Source organism: Vidua chalybeata, chromosome 10, assembly GCF_026979565.1.
Source record: "Vidua chalybeata isolate OUT-0048 chromosome 10, bVidCha1 merged haplotype, whole genome shotgun sequence".
In the NCBI taxonomy this organism is placed as follows: domain Eukaryota; kingdom Metazoa; phylum Chordata; class Aves; order Passeriformes; family Viduidae; genus Vidua; species Vidua chalybeata.
The window spans coordinates 11,202,705-11,221,054 of record NC_071539.1 but is presented as its reverse complement, the minus strand read 5'-3'; the positions used below and the strand labels follow the sequence as shown (position 1 = coordinate 11,221,054).

General features: G+C 46.9%; 1 protein-coding gene across 3 annotated transcripts in view; it reads right to left on the bottom strand.

Moving 5' to 3' along the window:
• The window catches only part of IL1RAP (interleukin 1 receptor accessory protein), a 49,282-nt gene that overhangs the window by 19,010 nt on the left and 11,922 nt on the right, over positions 1-18,350 (bottom strand). For all 3 annotated transcript variants that reach the window (XM_053951979.1, XM_053951981.1, XM_053951980.1), the window contains exons 2-4: positions 12,884-12,951; positions 992-1,277; positions 49-241 (exon numbers count right to left, since the gene is read on the bottom strand). In XM_053951979.1, the coding sequence (XP_053807954.1) occupies positions 49-241; positions 992-1,277; positions 12,884-12,950 (546 nt within the window). In that variant the 5' untranslated portion in view covers position 12,951. The remainder of the gene's footprint in view (positions 1-48; positions 242-991; positions 1,278-12,883; positions 12,952-18,350) is intronic.

Below are 18,350 nucleotides of genomic sequence, written 5' to 3'. Positions count from 1 at the left end.
TTACACACACCACTGCATCCCCCTGCTGCCCAAGTAAGTTGTTCTTACCAGGTACCACTTGACAGTTGGTGTCACACTGGCAGGGTAAAACCCATCAATATCTGGACATGTGATCTTCTGATTGGCATGCTCCAAGTAGAACATCTCCTCAGTGGGTTTTATGGAATGGCTCACACAAGAATGCTGGTCTTTTGGAACAACTTCCAAGGGAAAAGCAACTTTGCTGCAGTAGGTTGTGTTCCTAAGGGTGGACAAGAACAGGGCTGATTAGCTGAAACTTGTTTACTCCTACAGCAGTGGAGTGGAATGAAATAAAAAATACATCTGCAGTAACAAGCATCATAGTACTGATGAGGTATGTACAGCCTTAGTTGACTCATTTATAAATGGGAAAAAAAACCCCACCAGAAGTGGCCACACAAGCTCACAAAAGCCTATAAAGATGACTAACAAGCAACATCCACTCCCCTGCTGCTAAAGCAGATCATAAGGTCAAAGATGCAGACAAAAGACAACGTGAGGAAGATCGAAAAGAGCTCTTATGCATAGCAGACGCTACGTTCATTTTGCACCACAGTTAGAGACACTTTTAATTTCCTAGAAGTCTGAATCTCATGAATCTTTGCCAAATTAGTGTGCAGTCAAAACATTACCCCTGCATCTGAAGCTATTTTTACTCTAGACTTGCAGATCACTTCTTAATGGTGAGTGTCTGTGGATTTTGCCATGGGCTCAGCAATAATATTTTCATGGATACTTGCAGCAAGGAGAGGCATGCTCATTAGTGTCTGCAAGACTCCAAGCATTATTGCCATGTAAATTGGCTCAGCACTGAGCAGTCCTATAATTGCAACATTCTTTTCCCATTAATGCTTTTGTAAATGGTAGTCTCCCCACAGAAAGTTCTGGTGCTAACAGCATAATTTCCCCACCTCCACAGAAGTCCTTTGATTGCACTGAAGACGTACAGAAACTGTACCACACAACCTACCTGAGCATGCAGGTGTAATTCCCCGTGTCATTGAGAAGAGCAGGCCAGAACCAAAGGGTGTCTTTATCCTTACTGATGTGATTGTCAGGGAGACGATAATTAATGGGCTCCTCCAGATCCCGGTCCTGAGCAATCCTGTACCAGATCAGGGTTAAGCCAGCAGAATGGGCTGTGCTATAGTTGTACTTCAAGAAGGTCTCAAAAAGTGGGCATTTGATCTTGGCAGGCTCCCCATCATAAATCTGGATCTGCTTCATGGTGTCCACACCCCAGTCATCGCAGCGTTCTGCAGCCAGGAAGAACAAGGTGCCTTAGGCTTGCAAGTCTGCAGGAGGAAAACAGGTCTGCCCATGCTCCCCACAGCCCTTGGTTCTGTCTCCATTAAAATCAGAGACAAAACTGCAGTGTTTTCAATGAAAGCAAACTGAGCTTTTATAAAACAGAGCAAGAACATTGTGTTCATTTCTAGAGAACCTGGAAACTTCTGTTTTCATTTGTACACCTCCTACGTTTATGCCAAGCTATTTATCTCTCATCAGGACAATAGAATAGGATATTCCTGCACAAAACTAGGCTTCTTACAGAGCTCCAAGAAAATTTACCACAAAAGTCTCATGTGGGAAGATAAAATTTGGATGACAACAATGCCAGAGGTGTGTGTGCATCCATACACAATGATAGGGAAGATGGAAACAGATGTGCTGAAATAGGAGGAAAAAAAAAAAAAGAAATCTAACATCGACCCTCCCTTAGAGCTGTGGGTCACTTTCCCTGCCAGAAGAAGCTGGACTGTGGGTTCTAGAAGTGAGGATTGTCTTTCCTGTGATGGATTGATGTGACACCTGTGCACACCAGGATAACACAATGAGCACAAGCAGTAATAAGTGGCACAGAAAGACTGTTGATAGTGAAGTTTAGAAGCGGAGCCAAGGGGGCAGAAGGGACAGTACAGAGAAGATAGCAGCAGGTTCTCTTGTATTCCCAGGCAGTGCCCTGGTGCAAACCCCAAGCACAGTTCAACAAAAGGCAGTGTCTCAGTGTGGCTCACAGCAGACTTGGACTGACATAGAAAACAGCCAGCATGAGAAAAAGCTGCATAGAGCTTTGTTTTTCTTTAATTACTTTCTTTTAAAAAGTATTCTTGTCATTGGCAAACAGTTTCACCACAAAAAGCACAGTCCAAACCCATTTCTCTTCCAAGGACTCTTCTCCACTCCATTCCTCCTACCCATCAGGATGTCCAGTCAGGCAGGGACTCGGTGCAAGCAAAGCACAGTCCCAGGGTGTCAGCAAACCTGGGAGTAACCTGTCAGAGCCAACTGAGACACACGGAGAAGCTGCTGTCACTGCACCTCCTTCCTCCCCACGCTGACAAGGCAGAGCACAGCATGGCACACTTCCCAGTGCCTCTCTTGGAGCTGCTGGGAGGCATTTGCTAGGGCAGCCTGACGTCTGAGAACCCAAAATGAGTCAAACAGGAGAGGAGTGTGCTGCCTGCAGCAGTCCTTGGGAGCAGTGTCTCAGCACATCACACACAATCTCAGCAGAGACAACATTGCAAAGCCTCTCCCATTTGCAGATATTAGGAGAACTCAGACTGAGAGGAGAAACAGAATACAATATGCTCTTTGAGCCCAATTCTTCTGAACTGACTTCACAGGCCCAAAGTAGGATTTCTGGCATTTATTCTTCCCTAAATAGACAGTGTAACGTAGCTTGCCCCCAAATTCATACTTAATTAAAAAAAGCAGAGATAAACCTTTGAGAAGATAGGCCTGCAGCACTTAAAGGCAGTGATGCTAACTCCTATGGCTCAGCATGGTTAATCATGGGCAGGAGAAATCTGGGCCAGTAAGAATAGAAATGTTTTCTGGCGGGTTTACACATAAATGTAAATGCAAGCTGCACTGCTCCTCCTGCAGTATGCCAAACACCCATTTGACAGAGTGCTACTTCTGGAGGAAGAGAATGAATAGGGCTAGGAAGAGGCAGTGAAGCTACCCAGAACATAAGCATTTGTTCAGAGGAACCCCAAACCCAAATATCTAGAGAGTGCTCATCATCTAAAAACATACAGATCTTTCAAAAGTGCACAGCATCACACACCACGGCTGCTACCACAGGCAGTACCAAGGCTCGTTTTCAAAGACCAAACCACTGTTGGAAGCCTCACACCCTGGGAAGGAGCATAACAATCCATCACCACCATGATCAGGGCAAACTGGAACCAGCAGACTGCTTTATGCTGGTGGAGCCATGAACTGGGCATGGCCAAGTGTCTTTGGAGTGGTAATGAGACAAATGAGCCTGCAGAGACTGCCTGCTAACTGCATGATAAAGCATGGACTATTACTCATGGAGAAAGGGCATTTTTTTCTGTAAATAAATGCCTCCCCTCTGAAAGGAGCAGACCTGGCTCTGTAAATCTGGATGCCCAGGTTCTCTTCCCAGCATCTGACTTGCATCTCCTCTTGGGCTGCATAAAGGCAAATCATCCTTATTACTTCAAATGGCAGGACTGGGGAGAGAAGAAACTATATAAAACATTACTGTACTGAAATTCTTGGAGTCAAGATCAATGAAATTCACAATCATGAGCAGCTCTTGCATTTTGCAATGGCCCATAAATCAGCACTGTAAAACTACTTAAGTGTTCAACCTGAATGAGTTATTGAAAATAAATACAACTATTTTCTTTTTTTTTTTTCTTCCTACATTTCTCTAAAACAATGCCCAGGCCTTGCCTTCTTGACTTGGGAAGAGAGGACTGTTATTGTTTTGTTGTAAGAGCTGTACCTGGAGATTTTGTCTCAGAGCTGGCCTGGCTTCAGGAACACTGTCACAGCAAACAGGTGGTGCTAAGGCTCCCCACGTGCCCTGCCCTGGGGTGCTGCAAGCTCTGAGCTGAACCCCAGACACAGCACGTAACTGCTGGTGATGAACAGCTACACCCAGAGCACAGGAGCAGCTGTGCAGTGGGAGATCCCAAGCTGTGCCTCCCTCCCAGGGCAAGGACTCCTCCTGGCTGCCAGGGCAAAGCCACCCAGCACGACTCGGAGGGCTCAGGAAGTACTGCCATGACCCATCACTCGGAGCAGAGATGGCAGGACCACCACAGGCTGCAGCAAAATGTCCTTAACACGTAAAACACTGAGAAAAGGTGTTTTACGTGGTGCTCTGCAGAGCTTCCCTCCTCCCTGTGCCATGCTGACAGTTCCACTGCTATTTCTACATTTTGCGGTGTTTTACTCCCAAGATAGCTGAGCTCTGCCTGATATAATGTGTGAGAACTGCAGGGCACCCCTCACACACACCTTTGTGAGCCTCCTCCTCCTCAGCTGTGATGGTTCTCTTCTCCCTGTGACAACAGCAACCTTTGCTGCGCTGGCACTTCTGCAGCAGAGCCCAGCAGATGGGGCAGCATGTCCACACGCATTATTAAGTAGAGGGGATATTCACATTATTATTATTGCTATAATTTTATTTGCGTCCAACAGCTCCCCACAACATTTTGCGCTCTTTCCACTATTTTAAGGTCTACTGGATATTCAGAGCCTACTTGCTGCTAACATCAGCATGCAACTACTTGTATGTCAGTCTAAATTGGAGATAGCCTGATTAAAATGGCATGACTGACCCTTCACTGGCATAAAGCAGTCCCACTAGGAAACAAGATATATATACACACATTGATATATCCTGATTCCAGCAACAATGTGATTTGAGGGAGCATTGCAGAAAAAGGATGCAAGGATCCAGTTCTAATTGTGAGAAACAGCACTAACTTCTATGGTGCTGTGCCATTTGTAACAACTCACACTTATTTTCACTGGCTAAGCCTCAGAAGTGAGTTTTTTCTCTCTTGAAACATTTCCTGCACAAAACACCTGCTGGAGTTAAGAGTAGCTCCTGATTAAATCAACTGAGATCAGCATTCCTGCTGTGACTCCAGAGGTTCTCTAACAAATGGAAACTAGTGAGAAGATGGAGCTATATCCAACTCCACATCTCTTCTATGCTGCAGTAAATGGAGCACTACACATATACCTGAGGGACACAGTAAAATTCTCTAAAAATACACCATCCCACAAATGCACCTTCCTAGAAATGCCTCTGCAAAACGATTTTGAAAGAAGCCACCTTGTCCTCAGTACCAATCAAAAGCACTGCAGCTCCCTTGACCCCTCTTACCACTGAATGCCCTGCAATTACACAGCGAGCCCACGACCCACAACACCTACCTGGGACAGACAACGTGGGAAAAAGGCAAGAAATGGTACTGTTTGCACAGCCCTGCTTAGGAAAAGGGGTGAGGATCATAGAGGGAGGCTGCATGGTGGAAGAAACACCCATCTCCAGAACTGGAAGACAAAGTGCAGGCAGGGCAGAAGGGTGAGGATAAGGATGCCCACCTTGATTTCATGTGCCTTGAGGGGGCCTGCCTTGCATGCAGACTGGGACCATGCAGTGGCAGCAGGACACTGCCATCAGTGCTGCCAGATTCATGATCCCTGTTTCTTACACCACTTCAGCTGCAGCCTAAGATGGAGCTGTAGGATGATCTGGTTGGAAGGAACCTTAAAAATCACCCAGTTCCAACACCCTTGCTGTGGGTGCAGGGACATCTCCCTCTAGACCACATTTCTTAAAAACCCATTTAACCTGGCATTGAACACTTCCAGGGATAGGTCATCCACAGCTTTTCTGGGTGTCCTCTTCCAGTGCCTCACCACCCTCACAGCAAAGAATTTCTTCCTAATATCAAATTTAAACCAACCTTCCCTAAGCTTAAGGTCATCCTCCCTTGTCCCATCACCACATGCCCTTGGGAGAAGTCCTTCGGCAGCTTTCTGTACTGGAAGGGGCTCTAAGGTCTCCTCAGAGCCATTTCCTTTCCAGGCTGAGCAGCCCCAGCTCTTTCAGCCTGTCTTCATAGGAGAGGTGCTCCAGCTCTCAGGTCAACTTCAGGCCCTCCTCTGGACTCACTCCAACTGATTCATGTCCTTTGCATGCTGGGGACCCCAGAGCTGAATACAGCACTGCAGGTGGGGTCTCACCAGAACAGAGTAGAGGGGCAGAATCACCTCCCTTGACCTCCTGGCCACACTTCTTTTGTTGTGACCCATGATACAGTTGGCTTTTTGGGGTTGCCAAGTCTTTTCTCAACAGCTTCCTACTTTCTTCATCTGTCCCTGCTGCATAACCTTAAAGCAAAGCTGGTATGAGGCAGCCTCTACCCGGGAGGCACACAGCAAGGCCAGCCTGTTATCATGATGCACAAATCAGCATCGATAAAGCAGAAAAAGCTGATCACACAAAGCAATTAAGCAAGAATTAATCATTACTACCTTAAAAAAATTTTTTTTCACCACCATCTTTCAAGCTCAGTGAGTGAGAAGGAAGGAGAGGAAGCCAGGCTGAATGGAGAAGCCATGCTGTGAGCACAGGAGGCACCAGCTGTGGCCAGCACCACGTGTGGGTGCATCTCCCATTTATGCCAGTGCCAGGAGCACCCACTCTCCCCACTGTGTCTGCATTCTTCCTTTTCCACCCTGCATGAGACCACCCCCTGTTCCCTGGCTGTGTTCTCTGCTCAGTAGTATTCCCATCTGACCATACAACAGGGCAGAAGAAGAGAAGCATGGAACAAAACAAATGAGAAGCTCTGTCCTTAACTGGAAGAAGAGGCACAAACCAAAACACGCTGAGATGGGTGGGAATGACACAGAAGTTGTCAAGATCAGCTGATTCTCACCGTTTGCTCTCACTACTTCTGCAGCAGTGACGGTGGCCACAGAACACCTAAAAACTGGTTGTAGCTGAATGCTGCCTTGGAGGCTCAGCCTAGAAGCTGTGCCAACTCTGCAGAAATTTATAATCTCACTTCCAGTGGAAACGCATCCAAAGAGGCCTCTCATAACCCCACTGCCTTCCTCCCACAGCCTCTCCAGTAGAGCAAGGAGGTGGAAGTGGTCCTGGCACAAACTTCCTACACAGCCCAACCCCATCCATGTAGTTCTGCTGTGATGGCATTGGTGACATGATTTTACACTTCTCCCAAGTTTCATCATATTCCTCTTGTGCTGCCACTGAGCTGTGATGCCCCCACAGAAGTCTCTCATCTGGATGCTGCACAATAGGATGGCCTCTCTCTCTCTCCCCAAGTGCTTTTATAATTTGAATAGGTAGGGCAGCTCAGAAAAGAAGAAGGAAAAGGACCTTCTGTTGCAGAATAGCTCAGTTTTGAAAAGCACCTGTACATGGCAGTTGATTAACTTTAGACCCTGAATGACTAATTTAAACAGGTGTGAAAACCTGCCTCTGCCAAAGTCATGGAAAACAAGCTGACTGCATAAACTTCTGTTGACTTCAGGGGAAGCAGCCAAAGCAAGACATCCAAAAAACTATGATTCTGTAATGGAGCCCAAAGCTTCTGACTCTGAATCGCCTTATCTCATCAAGCACAGCCTGTAACACAGGGTAGTCTTTATTTGTGTCTCTTAAAACTCCCCCACAGTGAGCTCTGTGACTTCACTCTCTATCTGTGCATAAAGCTGTTTACTGCATGTGGCAGAGTATTTTGGTTACCCCCAGCAACTGGGCCAAAAAAAAAAAAAAAAAAAAAAAAACCAAAAAAAGTTTATATTCAGATTTCTCTAGCAAGCTTGACATATTTTTCTGGAGGCTTTCTTTGAATTTGAGATCAAAACGATAAAGGTAGGGGCATGAACTGTTTCCCTGAAGGATAAGAAGAGCAAACATCTACTTTCCATCCCACTTCATTGAGAAAATTTATGTGTGAAGCAAAGCAGAGCAGCATAGGAAGAGGAGAGGGACAGGAAATGGAACACCCCATTGCAAAGTCATCTGTAGGAGAGGCAGCATGAAAATGGGGTTTATCTGATCAGCATCACTGCTGAGCTTGTTTAAACTGGCAGGGGCTCTTGCGTGCCTGGGACACCGCACTGGGACTTGACAAGGGCCAGGCTAACTCCTGGCTCTGCCAACAGGCTTGCTTAGCTAAACCCACGCAGCCCAGTTAGTGCACTTAGCCAGGTGCTTTAAAATACAGTCAGCAATTCTTCCCTGTCCATCCCACAGGGATGTCTGCATTACAAAGATGCTGCAGCAGTTGTCCTCGGACAAGGATGGAAACCAAGCAAACGCAGCAGGCAGTAAAATGCACTACAAGGGTCAAAGAGTCCAGCAGAGTCACCTGGGTGCCACAAAACCTCTGACAGTGAGAGCACAGCCCTGTGGCTGTGGCAGGGGGACATGACAGCTCCCTAATGCCCTATTTGATACACACACAAGAGCAAAAGTGACTGTTCAATACTATATCAGCAACACACCCAGAAAGGGCTGCTTTCCTCCACACGCTCCTGCACTTCCATGCAGATAGGTCACACCATGATGCCTGCACAGAGCTCACTCCTCACAACCCATTTCCTCAGCTGACAAGAAGCAGATGTGAGGTTTTATCTCCTCAGTGGGCACAGCTCTGGCTGGTTTGGAGGGAAGCTGGTGGCTGTGGGGACACATCTGCATGCAGGTCAGCTCTGCTCCACGGGTTTTATCTCCATCCACTCCAGGGCTGTGCAGCTTTCAACACCCTCAGTGTCAATGACTTCATGCACCCAAGTGCCATAAACTTCTACAACCACAGTAGCTCACAGATGGGTATGGATGGTTATAAAATCACGTCCTAAATTAGGACAGCAAGAAGCTGAGATTGGAAGAGTAGGAGGAAGTCAGGAAATCCCAGGAGATGATGGTGGGGGAGGGATTTAGTCTCTTTAGAAAACAATAATGCAGTTTAATCTGTTTTTCTTTTGACTTTACACACTAAAATAAGCTTCTCAGCTTCTGGGGCTGTCACAAATCATAAGGAAAATAAAGCAACTGGAACCCCATCAGTAGAGTAAGAGCCATATAGTAATAATCCTGAGGAGCTGCACAGGGCTTTCCATCTTCAAAGTGTTTTACAGACAGTAATTTATTAATCTGCAAATTTCCCCTGGCCAAAAGTAACTGTTCTGCCTCTCTGCTAAGCATGAGATCCACAGGGCACTTCAGCACTTGGGAGAGACAGCGCAGGCAGTGGCTCTGACCTCTGGAGCTAGACCTCTGTTTCTTTCTCACTGCAGCCAGAACTCCACTGCTCCAGCCACCACCTGAACCCAGAAGCATTGATGACGTCTGGCACTTTGGAGCCAACTTCAGAGCAGACAAAACCAAAGTAGCTGAAAGCCTCTGATATGGGGAAGTGTAAATAGACATGTTCACAATCCAACAAATAACAGCAAAGCCTGAAATAAAGCTCCCAGGAGACAAACTCCTGCCTGCCTTCCAGCCAGTACCTGCCATGCTGGGGTATCATTCTGGCCCAGTCCTGGGCTCATCCTACCACACAGGCTGTCTGATAGCCCCCAAGGGAGCTACAGAGGCATTTCCTATGCACACATGATGATTCTCCCTACCAAAGGGCTGTTTATGCACAACAGGTACCTGCTCACACTACGTGGGTCCGTTAGATAATCAGCATGAGGCTGCTCCTCCTCTCCCGGCAGTGATATTCTTCTGCTTTTGCAATTCCCTAAGATAGTACTCCCAACCACAGTCATTTCCCCAGCCTTCACACTACGAAAGCTCTTGGAAGAGAGCGGCCTGGTTAACAGAGAGGAAAAAATGGAACAAGAAGCACAATTACAGCCATATCATATTTATAAGTGGGTATCTAACATTGGCCAGCTTCATTCAGAAACCAGAAGATAACATTATTCTGTATTCATAGTGGTTGTTATGTTCTTTGTCTGACTGATTTTTCATCTCTCTTGAGCCAGTGTATATTTATATGACTTCAGTAGTGCCAAAGAAACTACTGTACAACCAGACCCAGGTCCATCGGTTTTGTTATCCTTCCCTGGCTATCAGAACATCTGGGTTCATTAAGCATCCTACAACATGAGTTCCATCTTAAGGATGGCTTAGTTAGCCAAGGAAAGCAGAAGACCTTGACTACCACTGTAAACACTGACCAAAGGTCATGAGTGATGCACTCGTGCACTCCATGCACTGCAGATCATGGATGTTCTCAAGACTAGGAAAAGATCTGCCCACGTGTTCAGCGTGAGCGAACAGAAGACTCAGGCATAAATTCAGTCTCAGGCTCTACATCTCTTACTCTACACTACTCAGATCACATTTCTTCCCTCATACAGCTTGCACCTCCCTTTCAGCAACTGATTTTGTTTCAGCACCAGCCTCCATACGCAGCAGAAACAGCAGAGCCCAGAGAGCAGATGTTTAGAGCCACAGTGCTGTAGGCAAAATCTGGAGGGGAAATAAAGTTTGTGGGTTTGTCTCTCCAGTAGGAAGCAGGGTGAAACATAATGCTAAAGCTTTCTGACACGCTGCCAGAGAGACTGACAGCCATAGTGGCTTAACTGGATGGAAAGGCCACTTGCAGCCAGAGTAATGCTGGTATTTTAGAGCTGAAATTTAGCAAGTGTTGGTTCCTCACATCCTCTGTAAGCTCACAGAACCTGGGACTCAGCAGAGCTGGCACCCTTGGCTTGGGCAGTCCCTGGTCAGTATTGCTGACCAGATTGCTCCACTGGGAAGGATGGCAGAGGCAGGAAAAGCGGCAGCAAACCACAAGATGACTCCTGTCCCTGCCTCCAGCCTTCCTCAGTCCATCCTGGGCTGGATAGAGAGGTGGTCTCAACAATACAGCATTACATGACTTAATAGTCAAAGCACAGAAAAGGACTCAGCTGAAATGACAAATGTCTACCAAGTCACACATGTTAAATATCCCAGGAACCAGGCTCCCCAGTGAGAGCTACCCATCTCCATGGCCCTGCTTGATGTTAGGTGATCACCAGGGCACCTGTAGACAGTGCACAGTCCTTCTGCATTCGCTCCAGATATGCTCAGCTCTGCTCCCTCCACCTACATACCCTGCTCCAAGAAGGAAAAGCAAGCCCAAATGCTGTGACATTTCCAGAACAAGGCCACTACCATACTGCTATGTATTTATGACTTTGCAAGGGTGAAACGAGCTCCAGTCTCCTTTTGGTGCCAGTCCCAGGAAACCCTGCAGTGAAACAGAGGGCTGCACAGACGGCTGCCCCTCCATCCAAGTACAAACAGCCATCCAAGCCCATCATGAATAACAAAAGACATTCTGACAGCCCAAACCGGTTGTCCATGGCACAAAAAGGAAGCTTTGAACTGAAGAGTGTGTCTGACATCCACAGACTTGCAGGAAATTTAATGCACACACTGCAGTGGGTTTGCAGGAGAAGTGTATTTTAACTGATCATGTGTCTCATGTATTGAGACTTGACTTACATTCTTGCAGCACTCTACAAGGGTTCTAGCCACCTTGTACAGCAAATCTCTGCTAAAGAAGAAATGTTTAAAAAGTACTAAATGCCCTACAGAAATGCATGGAGGGTTCTGGTTCTGCCAGATCAATTGGCACAAGCCTGTGTGACCCAAATGCCAGGGTGCTAATTTCTGAAACCAGCTTCTTCCCAGCCAACTGTGTTAGCTTTTAGAGCTGCTCTAACATTTCCTGGGCAATCCTGATTCAATTGCACCCACCTCTCATTTCTACAAAATCCCAAGATGACTGCACGTGGGGTGTTGTAATGCTGCCTCAGCAGGAGGAGGATGTTGCGTTGGTGGAGAGCAGAACAGCTCGTCCAGAAGCACAAGCAAAGCAGGGATTTTCCCAGCGAGCAGCTGAGATCCATGTCGCTGGGTCCCTCCTTTCCCACACACTCCCACTGCCTAGGGCTTAGTGGAGGAGACCTAGGCCATGTATTCTTTCTCCTTTGCTGTTTCCCCTTTGCTCACCACTTCCACCCAGCCCGTGTTAGTGAGGATAGGACATTCCCCAGTAAAGATCACAGCCTCCTGTGAGTGCCTGCAGCCCTTGGGCAGCCCAAGGAGAAAAACCTCCCAGGCTTCAGCCTCTGCAATGAACACTGCACTGAGATGAACCTTGCTGAAGTGCACGTTGTGAATGTGGCCCACAATAATTCAGTGTGGTCCAAGAGAGAATGACAGAAGAGCTGTTCATCTGCTCGGGGTATATTCTAACTGCTTGTTTGCCAGCATTGCAGAGGGACAAGAGTTCATGGGGGGACTCATCAAACCCCTGTACAGCCCTTATTTCTGAACATTTCCTCCCATAAAACCAGCTCCTGTTCTTTCCTCCCTCCCCCTTTCCACTTGCCTCCTGCAAATCATGCTGTCTCCTTCCACCCCCAAATAGGAAGTCCGGAGCCGAGACATGCACAATCTGCCTCTTCACAAGAGCTGGGCTGAACGAGTGCCAGAGGAGCTGCGAGCATGACAACATATTTCCTGTCAGGAAAGTGACTCAGTGAGACGGGTATCAGAGCTCCTCTTACTCTAGAAGTTCCCCTCTCCTCTTGCATTGCTAAGGCATGAGTCAGAATTGGAGAGCTGAATCTCAGTCCCCTTCAGATCCAAGCAGGGATAGCAGAGTTCAGGTTCAAGCCTGGGTCCTTCCTGCAACTCAGTGACAAGGCAGCTCCAAGGGCCAAGCCCTGGATTCACCCCTCACAGAAGGGCAATAATGATACTGCCAAAGGAAACAGCTGGAATTTGCAAAGCACTTTTGGGTCGAGGTGCTGTTGCTATTTGCTCATGCACCTGTTCACACCACACTGGTTGTCTCTACACAGAGCATTGTACAACAGCCCCCCAGAACCAACATTGTGTTCATGCATTTCACTAAAGTATTTTATACACAACCATTTAATCCAGAAATGCTGTAAATGCTCAAAACTCACTGCAGACAGTTTTCTTCTCTGCACAGTAAGTGGACGGGTCCATCACATGTCACATCCTTACCTGAGCCTCTGCCAGGGGTGACCATGGACAGCCAGAGCGAAACCAGCAGGACACTGACCATCTTCATCCTGGGAGACAAAGCACACAGACCTGGTTGTTTGACACTGTTTTACTACTGCAGGCCATTTTTTAACTCTATATGTTTATTCTTCCATTCACCCAGTGATCCTTTAATTCTGGCACATCCCTGTTTTATTTCATTAAGGTTCCTTAAGAACAGCACCCACATGGCAGCATCACTCTGCCTGCAGGCAGCTTGCCAAGCCTGGGAGGTGATGGCTCTGAAGAGGATAGTCCAGCTCATTGATTTAAGTCATCAGAATAGTCTGTATCAGGGAGCACAAGGAGTCAAACGGATGTTTGCAGGCTACAATTCCCAAGCTTTGACTCCCAAAAGAAGGTCCTTTGCCGAGACCTCTTTCTGGTCATCTCTAAGAACAAGTGCAGAGAGCGCTGGCAGTGGCTGCGGCACATCTGCACTGAATGCGTGTCCGACACCCTGACAGGACAGCCACACCAGAGCACTCCCAATTGGCAAGGGGTGCTGCCAGTGACCTGCAAAGGGGCCGGCTGCCAGAGCCTGCTTCAACCTGCTCCTGCAGGCAGTGGAGGCAAGACAGGGCCTCACCAGCTCTTCCCAGTCAAACCCTCCTTGGAACTCACAGGAGTAAACAAATGCCAGGTTTGTACACTTTTTAGAAAGGCTCTAAACAAAGGTTTATACTTTCTAAGCAGCAGTGATAAGCAAAAAACAATCCCAAACTTTTCCATTCCCACTACAGAACACAATTCCCTCTAATTTGAGATAAATGTACACTGCCAGAGTTTCACTGGCTGCCCACTCCAGTATCTGGCATTCGGCTCTCAGAGCTGCTCACTCACTGGAATTAAATATCCCTCTGTTTCTAGGTTTTTCAGGATGTAATTTATAAGCTGGTAGTCATGAAAACTGACATCTACTAGATGCTCTCTTTAAAGGGGTTAAGGTCACATTTGATATTCCTGCATGCTGTCAGATCATAAAGGGAGAAGAGATGGTTAAAAGGCTGAACTTCATCAAAGCATCTCAGCTCTGCCAGGCAGATGCAGTAATGAGCATGGTGATACTGTCAGGAATACTGTGCTCATGAGATGACAGAGAAACCTGCTCCATCAGGGTGTGTAAAAAGTGTGGGGAGAGAAGCCACAGAGCTCCCTTAAACACCTACCTCAAAAACCTGTCCAGAATATATTCAGTACACAGAAGGGCTTTGAGCATAAGCAGAGAACACCTAAAATTGCACAGATTGCAGAGATTAACAAGAATGCAACACGTGAACTGCACTACTCAAAACCCAGCAGCGGATATTGAATCTTCCTTTTCAGCGCTTACATCTGAAAAGCCTTTGTGCGATGCCTTCCCTCTGCTGGGCTCATCCGAAAGAGACAAAGGAAATCTGAAGCATGCCAGTTCTTCCCTGCACAATCCATGGAAAGGGCTGCACACTGCCTCTGAAGCCATCAGGCTTCAAACATGGTCAAGAAGCAAGGAAGAAAGTGAGGGTTTTTTTCCCCTGGGGTCCAGCTGAGAGGGCTGATCATCCCTTACCACCTTCCTCCAAACTGAAATGCCAGCTGCTTATCAAACCCTTCTCTATTGCTACCTACAACCAGCTCCCAATGTTACTTAAGACTCCATAGGGAAGAAACAATATTAAGTACTCCCACCCCTTGGAAATGCTGAAGAAAGATAAAACATTTTTATGCCATCAGATTGGACAGAGAGATCCAAATTGCTGCAGTTCTGGTAGGAATTAAGGAACTTTTGGTAACTGAGATGCTTGAAGAGAGGGGGTGTAAAGAGTGGCAGGGAATCATTCCCATAATCAAGATCCCTCATGGTTCCCTCTCCATTTGTCATTAGCTAAATGCACAGCGTGTCCTAACTCACCCTTATTTTCCAGTGACTCTCTCCTGCATTTTGCACAAATCAGACTGAATTCAACCCTGAAGCAAGCAGGAACAACTACAGACTTTGGATGAGTTTCCCTTGTATTGAGCAAGGCCATTTGTGTGGCCTGAGGCCAAAATAAACTACTACACTTCACTCGGTGATACATGAACTCTGCAGTGAGCTAATATTTACATCCATTAGCTGTGCTCACAGGAACATGCTCCTTTCAACTGTCTCACAGAGCCACCAGGTCTCTGTTCCTATGAGCAAGGTATCCAAGATTTCCATGCTCTGCCTACTAGTAGGAAAACCCTTTTTTCCTTGCTCTACCCAGCTATAAAATCAGAAGCCTTACACAGAGAGTGATTTACTTCTGGTTCATTCCAGGCTTTCCAGAGATATTATCAGTGGAGACAGACAGACACAGAGCCTGTCAGATTACAGCAATTTCTCCATTACTGAGAAGGGACACAATTGACCACAGCCCTGGCTGCTCCCACTCTACACAAAATGCAAAGGACCATGGAAGGGACAGGCACAGAGTCAAGGGCTGGTCAAGGGGAGGCATCACAACTTTCTGGATGCCCTGACCATGCCAGAATCTGCCAGCCCAGCTCCATTCCTGTGGCATACGATTACTCAAAAATACTCCAAAACCCAAATAGACCCAAACCTGTGATATAGCCCCAAATAAAAAAGTCTTCCCACAGCAGTCCAGTGGTGACACAGGAGAAGAGCATTGCATCCTGCTGCAGAGATGGGTGGGTTTTGCAATGCCCTTAAGAACCTCACACCACAGGACTACAACCCACCCTGGTGTTGCCAGGAACAGCAGAGTTTTCTCAACCTTTTCCAGCAACCTGCTTCTGTGTTTCGTGACAGGACAGAGCATGTTGCCATTTTTCCTGCCTGTGATGCAATTCCAGTGGCGTCTGATGAACTTTTTGCGCAATTCTGTAGAACTGCACCAAACACCAGCTTCTGTGGCTGCAACCGAAGGAGCTAGAGGCCAGGGAGTGCAAATCCAAGCTGCAGCAGAAGGCTTTACCCAACTGCATCCAGCCGGTGCAAATAAAAATAAAAGGAGAATAAAATCAGTGAGCAGGAGAGTTACCAGCTCAGAAATCACACTGCAGTTAGAAAGCAGGCAATCAGAGCAGCCAGAAGGCAGATGGAGAGCACTGATACATCCTCAGCACTCCAGGAACTTCTCACGAGACCAATATACTCTGAGGTGCTCTTAATGTCTCCATAAATTAACATTTTAATAATAATTCATAGAGTGGTTAGGGAAAATGATCCATCACAGCCCTTGCTAGAATTTTTTTTTTAAGGACTTAACTTGAAATGTTCATTTATTTCAAATCAGAAATTGTTCCCTTTTCCTTCCAGAGCACTTTTTTCTTCAAATTTTCACCTTCTGTCTACTGAGGAGCAAAGAAAAGTGGGGTGGGGGGAAGCACAATCATGGATGTGTCTCATGCTCTTAACATCAAAGGGGGTGGAAAGTCTAATTTTTTTCATTTGATACTGGTGGCCTTTCTGTCAGAAAAAAACATGAATATTTTTATATAAATCACCTTTTAATAAAACACCCTTGCCAAAGAGACCTCAGCAAGGCATCATTCCCTCCTGCCTTTAGCAGCATGGACTCTGCAAAGCCCACGCACTTTACCAGCAATTATAAAACCAAAGACAGATGTCAAGTAATTAACGAAGAGAACTTCACTCAAAGTAACTACTAACAAAGCACACCTATTCTCATAGACACTGTACCAATTCTACAGAACAATGCTGCATTTTCCAGGAAAAATGCCTTTGTCCCTCCTAACCAGAGGCCTCTAGGGAGAGGTGATAGGTTGTTTTGCTTTTCATGGAGAAGCCACACTACAGCCTGCAGAACGAAAGCACCCTTCAGAACCTTGCAACTAAGTGCTCTGACTGCAAGGGAGTATCAAATAAAGCAGTTTCTGAAAGAGGAAATAAATCATTTCAGCCAAAGCATGTTTTGCATAGTATTTTCTTTCTGTAATTCTCTCCCAACTCAAAAGCAGTTGAGAGCCCCAAAAAGTAGGATACAGACACAGGAAGGCTGGCAAAATCTGGAGTGGGCTAACTTAGGAAATGCTTTGGTTCTATGGCACCTTGGAGATGAAGGTTGATTGATGGGCTGCAGAGCAGAGCTGGTGCTCAGGAAAGGGGCTCAGCTCTCCTCTCCCAGTCACAGCGTGCCCACAAGCCCAGGGTCCCTGCATCATCACACAGCAGCTTTGGAGAAGGCTGCTCGATGAGTTTGCTGGGTTTTCTTATGGGGAAAAATAGATGTACAGTTCAAGTAAATTCAAAGAATCCAAAAGGCAGACAAAGGGCAGCCTGAAAAAGCAGCTGCAGAAAAGTAACAGCAAAAACACTAATGGAAAATGGGGAAAAGGCCCTTCAGCCCCCCAGGAAACACTTTTGCTTTTCAGTATGTGCAGGAGTAAGTCAGACAAAAGGAGGGATTACTGTAGCATAAACCATCTTGGTGCCACTTAGCCAGGGCCTGCACAGTGTCTCTCTGACCCTGAATCTCCTCCAGAGGCCACGTGGGCACTGCCTGGCACTGCCCTTTGCTGTGGTGCCCATGGTCCCACTCTGCCCTGCCCAAAGGGGAGCCCCTCCTGCACAGAACTGGTCGGTCCCAGGGACAGCCCTCCAGAGGAACAGAATGTGACACCTAGGCAGAAAGAGAGGCCATGGCTTTTGGAATTCCAGCCTTTACTCCCCAGGAGGAATAACCACATTCACAGCAATTTTCATCCCCAGATGACTCCCAGGAACAGAGCAGGGAGGAATCCAGCAGCAGTTTGATGATGAGCACCAAAAGCAGCTCGCAGCACTTTCCCTGCTCTCGTGCATGCTACGCCACACTCATCACTTCAAACACAGGCACATTGACCAGAGGGCTCCAGCGCTGTCCTTGGAAAAAACGTGCACATCTCTCCTGAGGGCAGGGAGCCCAATTTGTCTTGGCAGCAGCTCCCAAACAGCCAGGCACATCTCAGCAGGAATCAAGCAAAGCTGAAGCCTGCCCTGCAATCAGGGATATCACAGGAGCCGTAGGTCTGACCCAGTCACTTTGACACTGTGATACATCTAAGGCAGGGACCTGCAAAATCAGTCCCTGCTGGAGTCCCACTTGTGCCAGGGTAGCTGCACTCACCAGGCCATCGCATGCCTGACATCAGAGCAGGCTGAAAGGAATTTGTTCTGAAATATTTCTATTACAAAAGTAATTTATGTCATCAGAACTACAGGAAATGCTGAAATTTGAATGGCCTGAAAGCTTTTCACCAGCTAGAATCACAGCAGATATACACCTGCTTTTGCAGAGGGGAACAAGAATTAAACTAGTGGGAGTCACATGGAAAGTTGCCCTGGTGAGAGGTATCTCCTGTCACCAGCACAAAGGATTTTCTGCCTTGCTTGGTCAGACTTGGCCATTGGCACACAGCTTTACAGCCAGAGCTACTGACTACCCTAAAGGACAAAAAT